The following is a 24,979-nucleotide window of genomic DNA, read 5'->3' on the forward strand; positions in this document are numbered from 1 at the left end:
ACCCCTGACCTCACCTATATATATGTCTCTCTGCATTTCCTGCTGCTGTGGCAACAGAGTATTGGATCCCATTATTAATGTATAGAGTAGTTGATGAGAGTGACATCATCACATGTAATTGTAAATGTTTTGTGAGAGAAATTGGAGAAGATCACTCTTCATGTTTTGGCTTGTACCTTTTAAGTTGAACTACTTCTCAATCCCCAATCCTGCCAAGTGCCCAAGTTTTTCATCCCAGCATCTGAAAGTTTACATACCTGCAAAACTATGATTGGACATTAATTCACTCAATACACATTGCATACTACAATATGTATATATTACATAAATTTCTATATTATTTATAATGCCTTCATTCAGTGGCAACAAAGGACTAAGGTCTTTTATGGACATTTACTTCTTTTAGTATTGTTTACAAGTTACTTTTAACATATTTCATTGAAATAAAGAAAAATTTTAAATCTTATTAATTCTGTCTTGAAATATAATAAAGTTTCACCTTTATTCTAATAAGTATGAAAACAAACATTTTAAATTTTGTTTCTAATATTAAATAAGGATATAACATTAAAGATGAACATAGAACATAATGAAGTGCTTTAACAAGCAAAATTAATCTTTTCTTTTTGTTTTAAAAATGGGATCAGAGGTGTGTGTGTGTGTGTGAGTTTCAAAAGTCTTTTACTAATGATTTCATAATTCAATAATTCAATCAATCGTTGGGTGGGTTAGAAAAATATCAATTCATATGATTTTACTTAAATTTAGAGCTAGTTTGTATAAAACTAAAGGAATAAGTAATTTTAGTTAAGTTTAGAATTGTTAGGAGAACATCAAGCTAATCATGAAATGATTGTTGGAAAAAATAAATAGCTTATTAAAATAAGTTTTTTCAATACAATTTTTATGTGTTTCGATTAAATTATCCCGATAACTCATTCATGTTTTTAACAACCTTTTTTTTTTTAATGTTTAACCCAATTAAAATGATTTTTTACATTTTTAAAACAAATTGGCCTATTGTATTTGTCATATTTGAAATTTAAGCAATATGAACAAATGTTGTATTCGAAACAGAGTGATTATTTGAAATAGGGATGGGAAGTCTAAATAGATCTAAATAAATTCAATATTAGTCTTTTTTTAGCTTTTGCCAGCAATTCAATATTTAGTTTAACTTATTCAAGATGCTAATATTTACGTAAATTTTCACCAAGAAATAATATTGAATAAAAATTGTAAAATCAGTTAACATTTAATTATATTTATTTAATTGATTTAAAAATCATTGCCCTATATTATCAATACACTTTAAACTCTAAGCAATTTGGCCTCAAAAAAAAAAAAAAATATCTGGGCAATCATAAATTCATGGTATAACAAATTATGATGCTAATTGATTGCTGATGTGGAATGGTATAACTCAAAACTATGCGTTAAAATGATTCAATCATAAGTTAATTTTTGATGGTATAATAAATAACTCCGTGATGCTAATTGATTGCTGATGTTGAAAGGTAACTGACATGAGTATCCGTTGAAAATATTTCATCATAAATTATTTGTGACAGTTTAATAAATTATGTTAATAATGAGCATAAAAATAAAAAACAGGAGAACAATCATTAGCCAGCCTGGCAGGATTTTAACTTTTAAGCAATAAATTATAAATAATAAGAAAAAGGAAAAGCTACAAGCTGAAGGAAATGCTTTGCCGCCAATCCTGAGAAAGCAGAGTGACGATTCGTTTGTTTAGTTAAAAGCAAAAGCGTGGGGCAGAGAAGAGAGGACAACACACACACACACACACACACACACACAGAGTGACGATTCGTTTGTTAGTGCTTCCTTCAGATTCTTCTTTCCAACACCTACGTTAATTGCTTCGTTCTTTTCTTGTCATCAGAGCAATTCCTCAGTCGATAAAGCTTCGTCCTTGCCCCACCTCGCAATCAAAGTATCTCTTCATTACCAATACAAAAGCATGTCCCTTCCACCTCCCTCACTCTTTGCAATCCATCCTCAGCTTCAAATCCTGGGCATTTCGCTGAATTTTCGAATATTGTGGGTGGATTTCATCGAAACATCCCTGAATTGGTGGAGGAGGCGGCAGCGGCGGCGGCTGAGCCATGGCCAGCACTAGTGGCACCAAGGTCCCGCGGCTTCCGTCCCGGCGAATGACTCGGGCGCCGACGAGGAATGTGGAGCTGCAGAATGAGGAGGGTACCGTTGATAGTGAGATGGTGCCGTCCTCTTGCTGCCGTAGTCCCGATTCTCCGAGCAGCCATGAGATTGAGCAGGAGAATCCCAGGGTTGCATATCTTTGTGAGTATATATCAATTATTTGAACTTGAAACTATTAGTATAGTCCTACTTGTAGGTTCTTGATCGCATGAAACTTTTGAAGATAAATATGAAACTTTTAATTATAAATTCTTTTGCGTTTTTCACATTCATGTGATTATTGGTTACACTTTGGATAATTAATATTACATGATGGATTAGCTATAACCAAACAAACTAATACATTTTAAACCACATTGACAAAGTAATTTGGCCCAAATCACTTGGAGGGTGGGTGGGCCTCCAAAAATTGAAGATTAAAATGATGATTTTACTAGGATTTGACTTGTATTGCCAAGAAAAGTTTGACCTTTTTTTAAAGAAAGGTGACAAATTCTTTCATTTCCGGTAGTAAATAAATCTTACTATAGACTAGAAAGATGATTAAAGGAAAGGAGGAAAATAAGGGAGATAAGATACTGCATTGTATGCATAAAATTGCCGACTAATCCTTGTAAGTCAAATAGACTCCCTTAAGAAAAATCAAGAATGGAACATAAAAGGGAGGCAAGAGGTACCACCCTTCTTTCCCTTTCCCGTAATTCATTTGGAGTATACCAAGCACCTTTAAATTTAAGGAATCGCTGCTAATTATTCAAAATAGCTAAGGACAAAACTTATGCTAGAACTTATCAAATTAGCTATACTGTCGTAAATCTGGTCTAAAACAGGCTAAGTTGTTTTTTTGGACACTTTAGCATTGTTTAAGTATGTTAAAAAATAAATGAGAATAGTTTTGCTCAAAATTATACTAAAATCCGCTTGCACTTCAGTTAATTTGAGGTCTGGTAGGAACTTATTTTCATGAGCTTTGATTTCAAGCACATGCATTTGAGCTAAATTAAACTTATAAAGAACACATAAAATGGTTAATATGTGCCTATTAAGGCAGAGTATATAAGCACTATAAGCTGCTAATTAGCCCATTCAAACAGGCCTATATGTCTTGACTTAATTCAAGATGTCAGAGGTACCTTTTACTTGAAACTTATAGAAGAATATAAGAGAATCATGACCTTGCATGCTTGTCTGATTAGGCCGCTTCCATGCATTTGAGAAGGCTCACACAATGGATCCAAATTCAACTGGGCGTGGTGTTCGCCAGTTTAAGACCTATCTTTTGCACAGACTTGAAAAGGTAGTTAATTTTGTATTATTGCTGTTATTTTCATTCCGAAATGTGATATTTCTTACTTCTCATTTGTGTCCATGAGATGGCAAAGAAGATGTCTGTTATGTGGATTCATTCCTTAAATATTTGTGTTATCCTTAAGTCTATTTTTCGTTTGTTAGTGACTTTTCCTTTTATCCGAGAAAATAATGTTAGCACCAGAAAATAATTTTTGAGTTTCAGTTGATCAAGAAAAACTTTAATTGACACAATGCACTGCCCAAAAATATCTAATAGTTTATATCCTGAAACGTTCAATATATTTATTTGTTGCAGGAAGGGGAATTAACTGAAAAGTGGACTTTAAGAAGTGATACAAGGGAGCTGCTGTACTACTACCAAAAATATTATGAGGAAAATGTCAGAGAAGGCGAATTTATCAAGAGACCGTGAGGCTTGCTTTTTGTTGAGAAACTTGTTAATCTCTTAAGAATAAGTCTCACAAATTAAGTGCTAGTGTTATTGGTTATAAGTTGACTATTCTTTAATTGTCTTGCGGTACTGCGAGTTGATCTTGCAGTTAAACTTTTTTTTCCGGAATATTATTAAAAAAAAAGGAAGGTGCAAAGGCTGAGTTGTCAGTTGTTTTTCTTCATTACCTGAGTCTCTTGAAATTCTTTTGCTTTACCCTGAAATGTCAGCATGATATCAGAGCAGTTTCATCCACCTTGTCCTCTACCTGCCTTCGTTTCTGTATTCTGGAGTTGTTTTCAAATTTTCATTCCTAGTCTAATTACCCCAGTTGTTTACTATCAGAATTCTTCTTCAGCCTTTTGTTCTTATTGTTCTTTTTCACTTTATTGTTTATCAAATAGAGTATTTCTCATCCTCCAATATAACATGAAACCCAGAACTAAGGCAATGCCTAGTAAAGCATGCACTCACATGCACTGCCACCACCTTGTTGTCCATCTGTATGTTAACTCAAGGGAATGCTGGGGGTTTTCTTGCTATCCTCTCACTGCTGGCCTGAACTTATTGTCCTAGGGTTTCGCCGTATTCTCATTGTTCTCTATATTGCTGGAACATATCTGTCTTTGGGCCTTTGCGGGTGGTCTTGTTTCAGAAGTTTTAGTTCTTCAATTTGTTGGTGGTTGCTTTTCCATAAAAGTTGTTGTTCAGGGGACTTGGGACTAGTTGCTCAAGTTTAAAAACAGAAGAAGTAACATCCTTCCCAGTTGAAGTTCATGTTGTTGGATTGAAAATTGTTTCTCATTTGTTAAGCTCATCATTGTTTGATGGAGCCCTGTGGTGGTTTTTGTTTGTTGCAAATTGTTGGCTGAGATTATTGCTGTTATTCAAGTGGTTGGTTTCTTGCTGCTTGTTTTCTTGAAGCTCATTGCATCAGAGGAGCTTCCTAAGTTACAAGCTTTGGTTCTTTGGTTTATCTGTTTTTGTATTTTTTATTTTTTTTAGATATAGTTTGTTGCCACAAGCTGAAATTGATAGCATTTCAATTTGGGCAAAAAAGAAATTTGGAATAATCTTCAGCTTGAGGGAGTGTTGAAAACTTACTCTATTCAAGGATAAGTCTTGCAAGCTAAGTGGTAATATTGTAGGTTAGAATTCTGTTATCATCCAAGAGTCTAAAGTCACTTATTGTTATCTTTGGGAGTTTTTCTCGTAATTAACCTCTTCTTCAGAATATTGTTATTTTTAAATGAAAAATAAAATGATTAGAAAAGGAGAGAAAGAATGAAAAAAAGCACCTAAATTGCCAACGTACTTTTGCATGTTATTTCTTTGCTTACAAGTTTTATAGCTTGCATCATTTTCCTGGTCTCACTCTTTTGATGTGGCCTTGAAGGGAAGAGAAGAGATGGCTAAAATTATTCAGATTGCAACTGTATTGTACGATGTGGTGACTGCTATGGTTCCTTCGGCAACATTGATGGGAAGGTTTGATTTGCATTCTTAGCTTTCACTAATCAGTTATGTCGAATACTTAGACATAGTTAGAACTGGATGTGATGACGCTCTTTTATCAACAGACAAAAATGTATGCAATGGATGTTGAGAATAAAAGGGGACAATACGAACATATAAAACATCCTTCCATTGTATGCTGTCGGTGTTAAACCAGCAATCATGGAACTTCCTGAGGTTTGTATGTCTGGAAATACATGCAATGGCCGTTTTGCTTCTGCCAATGGCATTTCTTCTTGAAATTCCACTTTTTGATGTTCTTGTCTTTTCTATCTCGAAATTATAGATCAAAGCAGCACTTAATGCTCTGCGTAATGTGGATCATCTTCCAATGCCCACAATTCATGCAAGAGTTGCTGTCCTCAATGAGAGTTCTACTATGCCTATGGGGAGCGTTCTGAAAGTAAATGACATCCTTGATTGGCTCTCCTCAATTTTTGGATTTCAGGTAATACTGCCAATCCAAAAAAAAGAAAAAGAAAACAGAGAGAAATTCATGATATTGAAAAATTGTGTGATTACTTGGGAGAACAGAGTTTGGACTTAGGTCTGTTAACCAGTAATGTTGGGCATGAAAGATGGTGCAGGTCAAACACATCAAATTAAAAACTACTTACTAGGAGGAATTATTAATTCAAGCTGTAATGACTAAGGTTTTAGGATGTATTAGTTTCTAATTATTATTTTTTCTAGGAGGAAAGGAAACTAAACGAATTATAGTAGATTGCTTGTTTCTAGTCCAAACTGTACTCAAACTCCATTACTTCAATTAAAATAACCATTATTTTCTGAAAGAATTCTTTCATTTTCTTTGTTTTCCTTTGATGCTCTTGAACTTAAACTGTGTGTAGCTTGCTTCTCTCATTTACATGAAAGAAGTAAGCACTCTTTCTAATGGTGGTCGTTGCCATCAACTTGTTCAATGGATTAGTGGCTTCTCCATAACTTCAACAAGTAGGTGATAAGTTGTCCTTCCTTCTTCATTTGTGAGCATCTAAGCTCTCAGGCAACTAAAAACCTAATCTGCTTCTTTTCATAATCGTTGTTAACTGTAGAGTCTCTATACTTTTCCACCTCACTTCAAACTGAGCATTTACTCTGGTACGCTTTCAATTATAATGATAATGAAGTGATTTTTACTATACTTTTCCCCCTCACTTCAACTGAGCATTTCTGTGTACGTTTTCAATTATAATGATAATGAAGTGATTTTTACAAACCCATATTGGTGTTTGAAACTTGGGCTTACAAGCTGAGCAATATGCTCAGGGTGTACTTGCTCACTCCGAATCACCACAATTGGTTAGATTCTAGGTTCCCTAAATGTACAAACCTTGAACTATTGGATTTCTGGACGTTCTGGGTTATGCATTGCAGTATCTGTCTATTCTTTTGTTGTTTGTATAAGTTTGAGTTTGACTCAATCTGAATTAAATTTAGCCTCTTTTAACCTTTTTATGTTTATTTGTCAACTCTGAATACTTCGAGATATTTTTGTCATGTGAATTTCTTTTGAATGATCTGACTATCTCCTTTCGCATATATGTGGTCCAAAGAAAGGAAATGTGGCAAATCAGAGGGAGCATCTTATCCTGTTACTTGCCAATATTGATATTAGAAATAAGAATGCTCAATCTCTTGAGGAGGTGAACTATTCTTTCTTGCAAACTGCTGCTGTTTCAGCTACCTTATGTAGCACTTTTACATGATCATATTGATAATGATATTAAGCTTATTGCAGCTCAAAGAAGGCACTTTAAAGCAGTTGTGGTTAAAAATTTTCAAGAATTATTATTCGTGGTGTAATTATGTGCGTTGCAAATCCAATCTCATGTGAGTATATTTTTACTTTAAGATCATAGCGTGAGGCCAAGTAGGTTTTCTTTAATGAAGTTTCATATAATATTATTTTATCAGGAGCATTTTAATTAATTTCTGTGGGTTTTAATTTTTAAAAATACTTTACAGGCTTCAAGAAGGTCATGCCAACAACAGCTACAGCTGATTTACATAGCACTTTACCTTCTTATATGGGGTGAAGCTTCAAATATTCGCTTCATGCCTGAATGTATTTGCTACATTTTCCATAATGTAAGTTTGTCTGATCTTAGTGGCTTATATATTGTTCTTATATTTTGAGCCTATCCTTTTAATAGCCAGAAGCTTTTATGATCAGGCTATTTGTTCTGTTAATAACAGACTTATAATTGAGGAGGCTAGATTGTTAGAATTCCTTACTAAGTAACACTAGCTGTGCAATCAGAAAAGGGAGTTTTGACCACTAGTGCAATTGGATTTTTGATTCTTTCTTTGCTGTCCCACCTTCTCTACTTCTATTGTCTTTTTACCTATTACAATCTGAGCAAAATTTTCCCATTCATTATCCCTCAATTTGGAGGGAAGGGAAGGATGAGGGGAAATGGTTCCTCCTCATACCCTCCTTCCTTCTAAATATTTAATATGAGAAGGGTTAATTCCCAAAATTGGATACTATATACATTGTGGAACTTCATTACTGGCAATAACCCTCTTCTATTTTCATTTCCAAAGATGTGCAATGATGTCAACGGGATTTTGTATAGCAATGTTCATCCTGTGAGTGGGGACACATACCAAAGAGCAGCACGTGATGAAGAATGCTTTCTGAGAGAAGTTATCACTCCCATTTATGAAGTTTTACTCCAGGTAATTTTCATGTGGCTGTAAAGCAAGTAAGTTTTCTACTTCTTTCTTTGTAAATATCTGTGACCGAAACACTTTTCTGTTTTTGGTGCATAGGAAGCAAAGAGAAATAACAGAGGGAAGGCAAGCCATACCATGTGGAGAAATTATGATGATCTGAATGAATACTTTTGGTAGAGACACTTTCTCTTTTTGAACTAATGACTTGTAAATACTGGAATAAAGTGAAAAATTTTAAAACCTTATTTGGGGTTATCCATTTAATTGACAAAAAGCTTGAATTCATTACTTTTCTAGGTCTAACAGATGTTTTAGGCTCGGATGGCCAATGGACCTAACGGCAGATTTTTTTAGGCATTCAGATCAGAAGTACCAAGCGAATGAGGTTTCTTTCTTGTTTCCTATCTTCATGTGTGATTTTTTATGTGCCAAATGCTAATCTTACAAATCTGAAGAATGAACAATGGCATCTAATGAGCACTCAAGTGGGGTGGGATACTCTACCTGAAAGGATAGTTATTGAGATAGGAAAACCAGTCAAATTAAGTATCCTTCGAAAACATGGGCCGTGTGATACATCATTTGAAGCCTAAACATGGGATTGGCCCTAAAGTAAGGACTTTGGTGTTTATGACATCTTTGATAAGCGGAGCTTGTGAACTCACACTTGAGAGGGAGATTATTTAGTTGTTCAAGAGTGGGTGGACTTAAACCAATATGGGAAGTCTTCATTGGATAAAGTTGGACTTAATAATTACTATAAAATAAAGGACAATGACTCATAAACTTGAGCCTTAAGGTTTTGAGTTAAGATATGGTTTCCTTCCACTACTCTTTGCCCATTTCTCCTCTCCCCTCATTTCTGGTTGGTTATTCCCCATTCCTAACCAGTGGTATTAGAATCTAGTTTCACTCGAGACCTGAAAGATCATATTGTGCATACATTTGAGTCCTAAAATGAGACTGCCCTTAGCTACAGTAAGGACTTGTGTGTGCCACATTTTTGAAGCCAAAAAATAGGATTGGCTTTGAAGTAGGGAATTTGGTGTTTACAGCGTCTTTGATATATGAATCTTGTAGACTCACACTTGGGAGGAATTGTTAAGTTGTCTGAGTGTATGTGGACTTAAGTTGATATGAGAAGTCCCACATTGAGTAAATTTGGGCTTAATAATTAATGTAAAATAAAAGAGAAAGACTCATAAACTTGACTCTTAAGGTTTTAAGTTAACATGTGGTGTTGTTCTGTTGCTCTTCATCCATTTTGCTTTTTCTCTCATTTCCAAGCGGTCGCTTCCTGTTTCTAACAAACATCCCATAGTTTTGATGTGCGTTTTATGCATCTCTTACCCCATTGGTCTCCATCAATATCATGCCTATCAAAGTGGAGATCAAGTGTGCCCTTAGGTGGCCATTGCATGCTATTTTTTCTTCCCCATGATTGAACATTTCTTTTCACATGAATTAATTACTATATTTATGTGCTTACTCTAATATGCAGTCTAATAAGTTATCATTGTTTGCACTTTCATTTGTTTATAGCATCATTTTTCTGTAACAATATCCTGATGAACTTAATGAAATTATCAAAAAGAAAATGGAAAGAGTTCCATTTATCTTTATCATATGTGAGAGGGATCAAATAATACTTTTGAGCAATTATATCAACTTTTGTGTTTGGCTGTCTTGGGAGCTAATGAAGTATAATTTCGTCATCCAAACTTTGCATTTTCAATCACTTGTGCTTCTTTTTTTAGTCCTTGCCACATATATCAGAAAGGAAACATTTCCTTTGTGTGGAGGTCCTCTAGATGTATTTATTTTGCCTATTTGAGCAGTTGTGCTTGCCCATTCAGAGCTTTCAATACAATTTTGTCATCAACACAATTGTTCCTGATATGTATCACATGACATGATACATTCACATCATTTTCCAGATCTCCATTGAAGTAAACTTTGCTTTGATAGGGTCCTAACCGAGCTGGCTCAGTAACAGGAAAGAAGAAGCCCAAGACAAACTTTGTGGAAATCCGTACATTTTTGCACCTGTATAGAAGTTTTGATCGAATGTGGATATTCTTTATATTGGCCTTACAGGTACGGCTAGTCTTGGGTGTCTCATATAGTTTTACAACTTCACGAGCTTTGTCATTTGTTGTATTATTGAATTTCAGGTGATGATAATTGTTGCTTGGAATCCTGCGGGACCTTTTGGTTTGATTTTCGATGATGATGTACAAAACAATGCTATGAGCATTTTCATATCATATGCTTTTCTCAATTTTATTCAAGGTAACTAAGCTTGTTTTTGATGATGTTGAATGTTGATCTAACACTATCTTAAGTATCGAGTGCCATTCTTTTTCTTGGAAACTCTTGTACCAAGAGAGGTCATGAATTAAATGCCAAAGGAAAGACCCAAAAAATGCTACTGGTCTTTCCTTTTGGAGGTTAGAGTTTCTTGGGGGGAATTTAAAAAAAAAAAAAAAAACAGAGCATCATAAACAGGTCTGGGTACCCATTCCATATGGTTTCCCACAAAATTCTAACTGTTTAGGTTTAGGATAGGTTTTAATGAATCGGTTTGGGTCTGAGCATTTTCTTAAACAATTGTTAGATTGAAGCCTGGGAGTCTAATATCCACCTTGCCCCTTATCTGTAGTGTTTTTGTGTGTGAATTATTTATATATATAATACACTTCATGTCAAATTTATATAAACGAAGATTTGCAAATTGTCTTCTTTTCTCATCAATAAGTTAGTTTTTCTTCAGAAATGAAAATATTACTGGTTGGTGTTCTTTTGAATTATATTCATAGATGTTGGAGCTTCTTAATTTTGTTTGATTCTATGAGTATATTTTGTGTAAAAAAGTCTCAACATTCGAAGAAATTTTTAATTCTTGTACCCCCCCTGGTTGAATTGGTTCAGGTCCATGGATTTTGAAATTTAATAAGAGATGAGGATAAATCTTCAATTGTTACTTGCCAGGGTCTGGGTCTAACATATTTTTGTATGGGTCTGGGTCTGGGTTGTAGGTACTATTATACTGTACCCATGCCCATCCATAATTTTCTGATAATTGCAGTAGTTTTTGTTAACTGGAGCAATAGTTTCAATTTCTTCATTTCTTAACTTATTTTTCTCTTATCTTCTATATGCAGTCACTCTGGATATCATTCTTACTTGGAATGCCTGGAAGAGTATGAAATTTACCCAACTGCTACGGTATTTTCTGAAATTTGTGGTAGCAGCTGTTTGGGTTGTAGTCTTGCCAGTCAGTTACTCAAATTCTCTTCAGAATCCATCATGGCTCATAAAATTCTTCACCAGTTGGGCTGGGGATTGGGGGAACCAGTCACTTTACTTTTATCTCGTTGCAAATATTTTTATTGCCAAATGTAGTGGCTGCAATACTATTTTTCCTTCCACCTTTGAGAAGAAAGCTGGAGCGCTCTAATATGCGAGTTATCACTCTTTTCATGTGGTGGGCTCAGGTAAATAAAACATGCATTTGTTTGACAACTACCCGTTTCTAGATGCTTTTGTTTAAATTTTCTGCATCCCTTGTGTTGAAATTTATTTTAATGTTATTTGACTTAATTGATCATACTGCAGCCCAAATTGTATATTGGAAGGGGCATGCATGAGAACGTGTTATCACTCCTGAAGTAAGTGAAAGATGAATGTGCATTTTCCTTTTTTCCCTTCTGTTTTTTTCATGGATCTGTGAGGTTCAGGAGGGTGACACGGTGGAAAAATTCTGTTTCCTGCCAATGTGAGAAATTTTTTATAAACTTCATTGTCTCAAGGGGGAAAATTATATTCTGAAGTATCTTATACTCCAGACTATCTTAATTGCCAGTTTTCATTCTGCTTTTGCGTTGAAACTCCTTTAATATGGCAGGTGTATACGCTGTTTTGGATCATGCTGCTGATTAGTAAGATAGCATTCAGCTACTATGTGGAGGTGATAGTCCTTCAGCTAACACTTTTTCTTCACTGTTATGTGCTTGATGTTAAAATGCAGAGCTTCAATAAGAAAGAAAATATAAATGTTAGGAACATATTTTCCATTGGATGTAATGTCAAATTGTTGCCTTCAAATTGTAGCTGTAGTTGACTAAATGCCTTTTCAGTTTTCTTTCCGTACATATGAATTTTCTGTATATTTTAATTACTCAGAACTAATGAACTGGTTTTGATATATCCCCTTGTTGAGCCAAAAGTTAATTATGGAATGCCTATATTTGGTGGGATTATCGGAAATGCTTCAGCCATTGTGGGTTAGAACATTTAATGTGATATTTGACTTTGTAATCCTCTTTCTAATTCTTTTTCCTCAAGAAAGAAAGATTTGTTGCAGTAAAGTTCTATTTTTACAGGAAAATTTAACTCATCATTAGATTTTTTTTTTTTTTACCAACATGTAAAAATTGGTATTTTTCTAATAATCTGAGTAAAGTTCTATTCTCTGATGATAAAATGGATTTTTGTCAACTAATCTCCTTGTCAATTTGCCTCTTTAGATAAGAACGCTTGGGATGCTGCGCTCCAGATTTGAAGCTGTACCATATGCTTTTAGTCGTTGCTTTTTGCCTGGAAGAAATGAAGACCTAGAAAAGAGGATATTGTACTACATTTTACGTTTTACATTTCAGAAGTTCTTGCTGGCTTTGATTGGATACCCAAAATGTTGTATATAATTGCTGCTGGCTAAAGCAAACAATTTGTTTGGCAGGACCAATTTGAACGCAGGAATATTGCATACTTCTCTCAGGTTTGGAATGAGTTCATTAATACGATGAGAGAGGAAGACCTCATTAGCAATAGGTACAAAATGCTCCTTGCTTAGTACATCTTGCATAAAATGTGAGGATTTCAATCTTCTGATATATATATATATATTCACTTTTAATTGTCCAGAGATAGAGATCTTCTGCTTGTTCCCTACCGTTCAAGTGATGTTTCTGTCATTCAGTGGCCTCCGTTCTTGCTTGCTAGTAAGGTATGTGGTTTGAATGAGAATATTAGAACCAAAATTTATTGGACTTCTCTGTCTTATATATTTCTGAACTTCCTTCCATATATGACAGATTCCTATAGCGGTTGACATGGCAAAAGACTTTAAGGGAAAGGAGGATGCTGATTTGTTTAAAAAAATTAAGACTGATGACTACATGCATTCAGCAGTTGTTGAATGTTATGAGACCCTCAGGGAAATCATACAGAACCTTCTGCTGGCTGAAGAAGACAAGATGTAAGGAGGAGTTTGTATAAGCATCACAACCTCCCCCTCCCTTTTCCAAAACAATGAGCCACAAGGGAGGGAAAAAAAAATAATAATAAGACAAACACGAAGTTCATTTCTGTTTGTAGAAATCCTCGTGACTGTCTGATCTCTTGCCTGTATGAAACAGGGTAATCAAGCTCATTTGCGATGAAGTAGAAATGAGCATACAACAGGGCACATTTGTTAAAAATTTCAAGATGAGTGGCTTGCCTTCACTTAGTGAGAAGTTGGATAAATTTTTAACTTTATTAACATCAGAAGATGACAAAATTGAGGGATTGAAGCCACAGATAGTCAATGTCCTGCAGGATATAGTGGAAATCATCATACAGGATGTTATGATTGATGGGCCTTGTAAGTTCCAGAACATTTATTGGCATCAAAATGCGTGATCTGCTTTTAGCTGACAAGTTTTCTTTCAGCTTTATGACAAGTGTTTTATTCTGCTCTTCCCAGAATCCTGGAAGCACCTCTCCGGCATATGGTAGAGGATGAAAAGAAAGGACAGAGGTTTGTTAACATTGACACATATCTTACAAGGGACAAACCATGGAAGGAGAAGGTATTCCGTACAATCACATCCTAACTAACGCATCACATGAATCATTCTTGTGTTTCTCCACATTGACTTTTGTTTTTTTTTCTTTTTCTGTTTTTGGTTTGGCTTCTCTATAGGTTACTAGGCTGCATTTGCTTTTGACAGTCAAGGAATCTGCCATAAATATACCACAAAATATAGAAGCTCGCCGACGCATTACATTCTTTGCGAACTCCTTATTTATGAATATGCCAAAGGCTCCCATAGTACGGGACATGTTATCCTTCAGGTTAGTCATTGTGATGGACTAATTTATGGAAATGGAAGATAATAGGAGATATTAACAAAAATTATTGATGAGCCTTTACATAACAACTTGGGATTCTGGATTGATGAGGTCTTTGACAAAAAGAAAGGAAAATAATGAATTTACATGGTCAAAATAGAAGGAAGAAGTCTACTCTGTATATAAAGTGTTTTGTTTATTTGGAAGCCAGTTTCAAGAGTCATTTTGTTATTAAGTGCAATTTTTCATTGTAGCAGCTCTTTTACTTGTCTTCCCCAATGTCTTGTTTACTTATATGGTTGCATTCCCTGATATAGAAACTAATGAGACCCCCAAGAGTGTGTGTGTTTTTGTTTCATGCAAAATTCTTGCTAACATGATGGGGAACTTATCTGCCTTGTTTCATATGCAATGGCATTTTCTTCCTTGTTATGGGAGGATTCCTGATCCTCCTGGCTCTTTTATTTCATTCCTTTTCTCTCTGTCAAGAAACCTATCTAAGTGGAACACCTAGGGGATTAGAAGTTTATCCAGAGTTCAGATTTATCATTAGCTAGAATCTTAGAGTTCACTATTGTTATCCTTAGGAGTTTATGATGTAGTTAGCCACTGTCTTCGTATTATCATAACTAAAGGAGGGGGGGTTGCTAGTGCAAGTGTGTGAGAGCTCTGCTTGTGTACAAGCCTCATCATTCACCATATTTCTGCTGTACTTTCAAAGTCGCTAGAATAGGGACTTGGTTTCCATTTCCAGGGTCAAAGCTTCAACCACATCTCCTAGGTGCTCAGGTCCCCTTTTTTCTGATACAACTCTAGCATTCCAGTGCTGCCCCTTTTCTAGTTATTTCATGTTGGGGAAGTTTCTTTTTATATGTAAACACTTATTTCAATTTCATACTCAAGACCTTTAATTGGCTCATCCTTTGGGATAAAATGCCAGAAATACCCCAAACATCAGTATCTTGATTCTTGAACTCTAATAGGAGTATCAACCAATTCTTGAGCACTTTACTTGGCAATAGAAGAGAAAGGATAACATTGAAATATCGGCACATCTAAGGCCCATGACAAACAGCTTAGAGAGCAGCATGTGATTTCCAAACTTCAACACAGATCATCAACAGTTTATATTGTATTTAATACCTATCATATTATTATAAGTAAAGCAGAAAGGGGCTGCTCCTGTGATGGGGGGGGAGAGAGAGAGAGAGAGAGAGAGTGGGTGGGGTGTCTCGTGTGTCAAAGTCCATTTATTCCAGGCTTATCATTCACCCTATTTCTTTCTTACCTTAAATTTTGCTATAGTGTCCTGACTCCATATTACAAAGAAGATGTTCTTTATTCTGAGGAGGAGCTACATAAGGAAAATGAAGATGGGATATCAGTTTTGTTCTACCTAAAGAAGATATATCCTGGTAATTGTTTTTCATTCGTAGGCCTTCTATAATTTTTGTGCTTTTGGCAACTGCTTACTGTAAATGGACTGCAGATGAATGGACCAATTTCCGGGAACGCATGAAAGAACTGACAAGTAAATTTGAAGATATCGATGAGAAGGAGTGTCTTCGTCAGTGGGCATCATACAGAGGACAGACTCTCTATCGAACAGGTCTAGATTGTGGTGAATATTCTTTTAGAAAGATTCATACATAGTTCTTTATGATCATCATTCTTTTATGTCTTTTTGCTAGTGAGGGGAATGTTGTACTACAGGAAAGCTCTGGACCTTCAGTGCTTCCTAGAACATGCAGGAGACAAAGGTTAACTTTCTCTTTTCTATGAGTGATTCAAATCTAAATCCTTAGATTTAGCGGAAGCCATTCATTCATTATTGAACTTACTATTGTTTACTTGCAGCTATCTTTGATGGCTACCAAACCTTGGATTTCAGTGAAAATGATAAGAAGGTCCCTTTAGACCTTGCACAAGCCTTGGCTGATTTAAAGTTCACCTATGTTGTTTCTTGCCAAATCTATGGTTCTCAGAAAAAATCCCAGAATCCTCAAGAGAAAGGCCGCTATGCTAATATTCTCAATTTGATGTTAACGTGAGTCAAGATAACCATTTGCTGAACCATAGATAATTCTTGTATAATGTGAAATTCTAGGCTTCTAACTCTTCAATAATATAATGCCATGCAGCAATCCAGCTCTCCGTGTTGCTTACATAGATGAAAAAGAGGAAACTGTTGAGGGAAAAAGTCAGAAATGTTATTACTCTGTTCTTGTCAAGGGAGGTGACAAGTATGACGAGGTATAAACAAAATTCTAGCTCCATGTTTTCTTGTCATTTCTGCTTCATGCATATTTGACTTGCTTAGTTGTGTAGGTGTATTGTTTGGAACACTTTTCAAACCCTCCGCAATATACTTATTGCCTCTAATGAACGTCTATTTTGAAGTCTAATAGTTGATAAATTTGTGGGTATTGATCACTCATCCCAAAAAAAAAAAAAAAGTTTCCCCAGGATCTCAGTTTGTTGACATGGGCATGTTTTATGGTTTAGTGGCTTTGCGTTCAACGCATTATAGTGCCCATCACATCTCAGTCCACATGCCTAAGTCATAACATCCTGAGAGAAGGGAATGGATGTGTAGCCCTAATACTCCCATGATTTCATCATACATCACAAAGCTCATGTTGCAAATGCGAGTACTTAACCAAGGTGTTGTAGTACTTTGTCAAAATAGCATTTGTTAGGAAAGTGTCCAGAAATAGAGTCCAAATAAAGTGCAAACAAAGTAGACTCTGAAAAGGGTGCAAACTACACTTCCCTTTTAGCAAGATTTGTCTCCAATGACAGAGGGTGAAAACAAAATTATCTTTAGCAGTTATGCGGAGCACCTTAGAAAGACACCTAACAAAAATGAATCTTTCTCCTCCTAGAATGAAATTTTAGATCAAAGAAAATAGGTTTTGCAGGTTCAAAACCAATCCTTTTGGAAATTAAGTTCTAAAGCAATATACTGCCTCCAGTTCTATCTATAGGACACCTTCTAGAAGTAATTTTTGGTCCAAAATATGGGACACTTTGCAATAATTAAATTGTTTTTTCCAATTTTACCCCTTCTTGATTAGCATAAAGGTATTTAATATAATTGTATTATCATTTAAAGCCAAGGGTAAAAATGAAAGTGTATCTAAGGTATTTAATATAACTGTATTATCATTTAAAGCCAAGGGTAAAAATGAAAGTGTATCTAACTATTTTAAGATATCAAGAAAACAAACTAACTTTTCTTGATATGCATGAAACAATTGAAAGTTTCCTGTAATAAGGATTGGAGGGAGTATCTCTTAACCAAAATTAAGTTGAAGTGTACAAAACCTAATAACTAGCCATCATATACTCAATCAGTTCATCTAATAGTTTCAATGGAAGTACGACTCTAAAACAAAAGTCATCGATCAATTTTCAACCTATTTTCATTTCTCAGCAGCATCTCCCTGTTTCAGATTCATCAATATGCATTTGATCAGGAATAGAGCTGAGTTCTCCACTTTAGACTAAGACTAGAGTCCCATTCTGCTTCCTATTTTTCTTTTGGGGTCCTGAACATCACGAAGCTTTCCCCATATCTCTGTACCCAGGTTCTGAACTTTGGGTCTGTTGCCATGGAGTTTACCATTATTAATTTATTTTTGATACCCAAGTTCTGAATTTTGGCTCTGATACAGCAGATTCAGCAGCTTTTTCAGTAATATCCATCCTTTCATTGGCCTTGAATATAATAAGTACCCTCTGATGCTAAACACAAGATAGTAGTTCCCATTGAACCAATGCTCCTTGATCATCAGAGGGGACTGATCGTCGGCTTTCATGTTGTGGAAAAAGTGTTTGTTTGATGGGGCATTGGATGGCCGGCACAGAAGAGTCCTCATCAAACAAGCAAAAGCAATTCGCCTTCACAGAACAAAACGAGATCATAATATTTGCTCAGAACATTGTCAGATATTATCCCATGTTGAAAAACAGACCTCGGAGTCAAGGCTCTGTATTTCTTATTATTGAACACACGAAGAAAAGCTGCTTACATGAGGAATGTCGGGAATGTCAGCCAATCAGACTCAATCGACTAGATCCCTCTATACAAAGTATGGATAATTAAGCTAGTTAAGTCAGATTATTTTAAAAAAATAGGCCTCCAGAAACAGCAAACATTATGGCCAGGGAAGGGCAATAGGGTGACCCATTTAAGATCGATAATTGTTGGGCTAAGCTCAAGATTTAGATTTAAAGTTTCAAATTAGAAAGTGGGCTTACAAGAGCCAACTTTAAAAGACCGATGGTCTAAATAGGCCAACTTTAGACTATGATTAGATTGGATGAGAAGGAAGTGGAGAGAATTTTAATAATTTTTTTCTTCTTCTCTTATTTCATTGGAAAAAATGGGAGGAGGTGCCTCTCCTCCCCTAGTTTTGTTAAAGCATAATGGAGGAGGGGAGAGGGAAAATTTTACCCTTTAAACCCTCCCCTCCAGATTGTGGTAGGATTTTAGAGGGATTATGAGAAACTTGGTAAATTCTTTTGTGTCAGTGAGCTGTAGTTGAGATTTCTATCTTTTTCATTAATACATATCCTTTATTTATAGATCCTTTCCTTAGATGTCTTGGAATTTTGCAGTTCTTACATTTTATTTGTTTTTTTTTTTTAACACTAGAAGCAATATGCATGCTATGTACTTGTTTTTATTACTTCTGAACAAAACTTCGTTAGTTGCTCATCAAAGTATATAAAAGATAATCTTGCTTTCCAGTAAGATTTCTAGCTCACATATTGGAAAGCTAAACTATAGTTTGTCGAACAAATATTGTCGGATGCTTGCATCAATCTAGATCAAAGTACACCAGTGGTTGATAAACAACTTACAATGTCAACGTTCTTGTTTTGAAGGATAACTTTCTAATGCAAATGCTCCTATTCTGCATTACTAGGAAATATATCGCATCAAGCTTCCTGGTGCTCCAACAGAAATTGGTGAAGGGAAGCCTGAAAACCAAAACCATGCCATTATATTTACGCGTGGTGAAGCTCTGCAGGCCATAGACATGAATCAGGTTGCTTTTTTCCCCAAAAATTTAATTGATGAGGAATAATGCTTTTTTTCTTTTTCCTTTTTTTAGGATGAGTAATGCTACTTAAACGATGGTTGCTTTTACAACTTTGTGCAGTTTCACATATTTTTTGAACTCAGGCCAAATCTATATAGGTTGTTCATAACTGTGACTACAATGGTTGTGGAAGAATCATTATTCATATGGATGCATTAAAATGTAGTCGCTATAATTTATTAGCTTGTTTCTGCATTTTTCCCCTCTAAGGATAATTACTATGAAGAAGCTTTCAAAATGAGAAATGTACTGGAGGAATTCCATAAAGATCACAGTGGTCAACGAAAGCCCACCATATTGGGTCTGAGGGAGCATATTTTTACCGGAAGGTAAGCCTAGTAACAATATCAAAGTATTAAACTTGATTTAATTAGATTATATGATCATTTTTTTATATCACATATGGCAATGAACCTGCTGTGCGAGCTTATGACTTTGTTTTGCAGTGTTTCATCACTTGCTTGGTTCATGTCAAACCAGGAGACCAGTTTTGTGACCATTGGACAACGAATTTTAGCAAATCCTCTGAGGTTGGTTCCAATTGGTTTGTTCTTGAACTGATTTTTAACATCAAATCTAAGTGCCTGTAATTTAGCATTACTGGCTGTTTGGAATTTTCATCCTATATTTTTCTGCCTTGGTCTATATTTTCTTTTTTGGTGGAGGGATTCTTCCAATTCATGCGGTATGGGTAAGGTACCTGTACCTCTTGCCACCTTTTGTATCTATACCCTATATTTTGGAGAAAAAGAAAATTACCTTATTTAATATCTGTAACCATTCCAGAACCCATATTATTACCTACTTTTGTGGAAAATCAGAGTATTTTATAGAAATGGAACGTCATTAACTTAAAAGTCAGTTTTGGCCACTTCATTGCTTTAAGAATAGGCAGTTTATCTTGTTTCAGTTTGCTGTCTGAAACAGAGTATCTAGTGTGCTTATCGTTTTCTGGGAGTCAATGGTTGGATGGAATTGCCTAATTGTAACATTAATTCGAGGTGCTGAAGTAAGCCCCACTCTGATAGAGTTGGGAGTCATAGTAAAAACAACTGATAGTATAATTAATAATGATATATCTGGAAAGAACTGAAAACTATTTTTGCAAAATTTTATTCCTCTTTTATTCTTTATTTATTTATTTTTTTTGCATGTGTAGTAAAATTTTATTTACCAACTTTAGGTAAATGACTCATTCCTTAATTCTTACTGTTGCAGGGTGCGATTCCACTACGGTCATCCTGATATATTTGACAGATTATTCCACATAACAGGAGGTGGCATAAGCAAAGCTTCAAGAGTAATAAACCTGAGCGAGGACATATTTGCAGGTAATTTAAGATTTTGCAGAAAATGACTGGCTGATTGATAAAACTTGTTGGCTAACTGCTAATATCCATAGGATACAATTCAACTCTACGTAATGGATTTATCACACACCATGAGTACATCCAAGTGGGTAAAGGGCGTGATGTGGGCATGAATCAGATCTCTCTATTTGAAGCTAAGGTGGCCAATGGGAATGGAGAACAAACACTAAGCCGTGATGTATATCGACTTGGAAGACGGTTTGATTTCTTCAGGATGTTGTCATTCTACTTCACAACAGTTGGTTTCTATTTCAGCAGCATGGTAACCGATCTAATGTTGATATTGTCTTGACAGTTGATAGCTGTTTTTATTTTTAGACAATGATAGCTGTTGTGGACCATACGCACCCGCACACATCTAGAATGAACCTCACTTATTTAAGACCTTATTGTCTTTTCCTCCATACATGATCAAAGGCTTCTTTCCTTAGTAGACATTAGTTTCTCAGGACCAAATGAAATAATAAAAAAAATGTCGACATAAACCAATTTATGACTTGTAATGGATTCTTCTGTGATTAGAGCCATGATCTTTGATCTCTTTTTTTTTTTTTTTTTTGGGGTAATGATCATATGAGAGGGATATCTGGCCAAAGTCATTGTCATATTTTTTTTTTTGGCCAAAATGTTTATATTAGAATCCTGCATTTATTGCTGAAATGGGATAAAGTTTATGACTGTATTGTTATGTGATATTTTTCCTTTCAGATCACTGTGTTGACTGTATATGTGTTCTTATATGGACGTTTATATATGGTTTTGAGTGGGGTTGAGAGAGAAATTCTTCAAAGTCCAAACATAGAACAGAGTAAAGCCCTTGAAGAGGCCCTGGCAACACAGTCATTAGTTCAGTTGGGCTTACTGTTGGTGCTGCCCATGGTTATGGAAATTGGCTTGGAGAAGGGTTTTCACACTGCCTTAAGTGATTTTGTCATCATGCAGCTGCAGCTGGCCTCTGTGTTCTTTACTTTCCAGCTTGGAACAAAAGCACATTACTATGGAAGAACACTCTTGCACGGAGGCTCAAAGTATAGACCAACAGGTCGTGGTTTTGTTGTATTTCATGCAAAGTTTGCTGATAACTACAGGATGTACTCCCGAAGTCACTTTGTGAAGGGATTGGAAATTCTTATTCTCTTGATTGTCTATGAAGTTTATGGGGAGTCATATCGCAGTTCACATCTTTATTTGTTCATTACGATCTCAATGTGGTTCTTGGCTGTTTCCTGGCTGTTTGCTCCCTCCTTGTTTAATCCCTCTGGGTTTGATTGGCAAAAAACAGTAGATGATTGGACAGATTGGAAAAGGTGGATGGGAAATCGTGGTGGTATTGGTATCCCACCTGACAAAAGTTGGGAATCTTGGTGGGAGGAAGAGAATGAACACCTGAAATATTCAAATTGGAGGGGAAAAGTACTGGAGATAATACTCGCATTTCGCTTCTTTTTGTACCAGTATGGAATTGTCTATCACTTGGATATAGCTCATCACAGCAAGAGTTTGCTGGTACTAACACTATAACCCATTCATGTGTTATCCTGTCATATTAAATGATAGCTAGCCTTATGGCACCATCTTACTACCTTCTGTTTTCCTCTTAGGTGTTTGGACTTTCTTGGGCAGTTTTGGTAACTGTTCTTATTGTGCTAAAGGTACGTCAATGCTAACCAAAGATCTTGACGGATTAAGATGTTGAATTGTCTGACTACAAAATATAGTTAATCTAGATTAATTGATTTTGTTTGGTTTAATGTTAGATGTAAAATAGTCGTTTCCAACGAAATTTATGTGCCATTTATGCTATTATTCTGGCATTCTACAATTTAGATTATTTTCCTTTCCTACACATGCATTTTATCTGCTATTGTCTGTGATAATCCTTTGTGCTCAACAGCTGGTATCAATGGGTAGACGAAGATTCGGCACCGACTTTCAGCTTATGTTTCGTATTCTAAAGGCTCTCCTCTTCCTTGGCTTCTTGTCAGTCATGACTGTGTTATTTGTGGTATGTGGGCTGACCATATCAGATTTGTTTGCTGCCATTCTCGCCTTCATGCCCTCTGGATGGGCCATTATTCTGGTAAGTTTAAACCTCCGCATGCTATGAGAAATAATGACAACTGCTATCTAAGAATACGTTTTTGCTTTTACGTTACTATCTGACACATCTCTTTGGAAAAGCAGGGAAATAATTACTTCAAATTTCTTTTTCTGTTTGAGTCCATTACCAAAAGATAATGATGTTTTGTTAAGAGTCCATTCCCTAAAGTTCTGAACTATGACAAAAAGCTCCTCTCTTCACCTTCAAAATTCATGCATCAAGTATATGGATATCTTGATTTCTATTGATGTATTTGAACACACACATATTTGCATTGAGGATACAAAACATTAAAAACCACTGAGATTCTCTTTTCCTTTTACTGTGAAGATTGCTCAAGCATGCAAAGTTTTCTTGAAAGGAGCAAAACTGTGGTTTTCAGTGAAAGAGCTATCCAGAGCATATGAATATGTGATGGGATTATTAATCTTCATGCCAACAGCCATTCTTTCATGGTTCCCATTTGTTTCAGAGTTCCAAACACGTTTACTCTTCAACCAGGCATTCAGCAGAGGCCTGCAGATTTCAATGATTCTTGCAGGGAAGAGAGAGACTGATAAGTCAGAATGACATTGTTGACTTTTTGCTTGATTAATTAATCAGTTTTGATTATTCAACAATTTTATTCATTGATGATTTTTTTTTTTTTTGGTCATTTATACAAATCAATGTATTTAAGGTTAAGGAACATCTGATGGAGATTTTCTTTCTTAGAAGAAACAGCTCCCTAAATCAGTGAAGTTTGAGTCTACTGTTTTCCTTTTTACAGAATGTTTGCACAACACGAGTCAAATTTATGTTTAGATAAAAACGATCAGTGCATAAAATCCTAAGACACCTACTGGCCATATATGACAAAAATTTAAGACATAAAAGTAGTAAATAAAAAAAAAAAACGGAAATTAAAAGACCCTACATAACAACAACTTCCACGGAGATGAAGCACTGTGACCCACAAAATGCTAGGACTAAAGACACGAATACCATCATGAAGAAGTTGCCTTTGAAAGCAGAATGAGCTCGCCTCATAAACATGGCATACAATAATTTAAATATATGGATATGCTTTGTGTGATAAATGATATTCAATGCATGCTTGGTTTTACCTGTGATTTAAATCACCGAAACCATAATTTCGGTGAAAACAGGCTAAGTCTATATTCACAAGTTAATTCAATAAAAAATTTATTTATATATAATGTAACGTTTGCTTGTTCTTTCTTTTCTTTTCTTTTTAATGCTCTCAATTCCAATACGGAAATCCTACAACCTACAGGCCATATTCTTTGGTGTTGCCAAATTTGAAAGGGAAAATTACTTTAGGGGGCCATTCAATACAATTAATTATTCCAAAGTCTATTGATAATTGAATATAGGAGAATGATAACACTATTTCTTTTTTTTTATTACAAGGCTATAGCAAAGTTGTGCAAAGAAACTATATTTTAGTCATATTTAAAATCATGAGGTTAATACAGTCTATCAAGGGAACATTAAAAATCATAATATTAGAAGTGTCGAGCATTGGTCAGTGGGCTAATAGGTTTGCACATCTATTCGATTCTCTATAGATATGGTTAAAGGTAACAATCTAGTCTCTCATAGTGAGTTTCTTGATATTCCTAATAACACCTGATAAGGGGTGACTTCCAAAGCATGTGCTGTTAATAAGTGATAGTGCTTCCATCGAGTCGTATGTGGACATTGACTTTGGTTAATTTCATATTCTAGCAGAGATTGAATCCTTTAAAGATTTTCATAAGTTCAGTTGAAGTGCTAGGTTGATATCCAAGGTATTTGAAAAATTCTTTAATCCAATTTTCTTTGTAATCTCTAATGATACCTTTGCAAGCTGTAAATCTATTGATGTTGACTAAGCCATAAATGTTGAGTCTAACTTATCTGTGTTTCAGTGGGCTCCATTTAACCTCACTAGCAATATTTCTTCTGTTCAAACGATAGGAGCTTCAAATCATTATTTATTTGTCGGGTGCTGGAGAAGACAATGTCACTGTCCGTGGTATCTTCTTCTGAGTATAACTTTTTAGATTTATTTTTTCAAATATTCCAACAAGCTTATGCAAAAAATCTCTGCCATGGTATTCTTCTTGTTTGTAAGCTACTTGATTCGACTTTTGCATTTCAGATTATCCAACCC

At 35.3% G+C, this 24,979-nt stretch overlaps 1 protein-coding gene across 1 annotated transcript; it reads left to right on the plus strand.

Moving 5' to 3' along the window:
- The first annotated feature begins 1,752 nt into the window (after positions 1 to 1,752).
- Positions 1,753 to 23,572, plus strand: LOC129302410 (callose synthase 7-like). The gene is given in 41 exon segments (XM_054941280.1): positions 1,753 to 2,325; positions 3,381 to 3,481; positions 3,791 to 3,903; positions 5,327 to 5,396; positions 5,470 to 5,559; positions 5,561 to 5,617; positions 5,727 to 5,888; positions 6,997 to 7,086; positions 7,182 to 7,273; positions 7,420 to 7,531; positions 7,991 to 8,125; positions 8,219 to 8,295; positions 8,420 to 8,507; positions 10,091 to 10,219; positions 10,297 to 10,414; positions 11,287 to 11,504; positions 11,506 to 11,619; positions 11,741 to 11,797; positions 12,030 to 12,202; positions 12,311 to 12,404; positions 12,652 to 12,785; positions 12,881 to 12,955; positions 13,049 to 13,130; positions 13,219 to 13,382; positions 13,543 to 13,773; positions 13,872 to 13,977; positions 14,091 to 14,242; positions 15,545 to 15,654; positions 15,729 to 15,848; positions 15,931 to 15,999; positions 16,097 to 16,286; positions 16,381 to 16,492; positions 19,174 to 19,296; positions 19,561 to 19,679; positions 19,797 to 19,880; positions 20,569 to 20,681; positions 20,753 to 20,982; positions 21,429 to 22,226; positions 22,322 to 22,372; positions 22,615 to 22,800; positions 23,152 to 23,572. Coding segments are annotated over 41 exon segments (5,775 nt in total). The 5' UTR covers positions 1,753 to 2,129; the 3' UTR covers positions 23,392 to 23,572.
- Positions 23,573 to 24,979: the final 1,407 nt, after the last annotated feature.

This window comes from Prosopis cineraria, unplaced genomic scaffold (genome assembly GCF_029017545.1).
Source record: "Prosopis cineraria cultivar Desert tree isolate PC_DT_omini unplaced genomic scaffold, ASM2901754v1 PC2, whole genome shotgun sequence".
Classification (NCBI taxonomy): Eukaryota; Viridiplantae; Streptophyta; class Magnoliopsida; order Fabales; family Fabaceae; genus Prosopis; species Prosopis cineraria.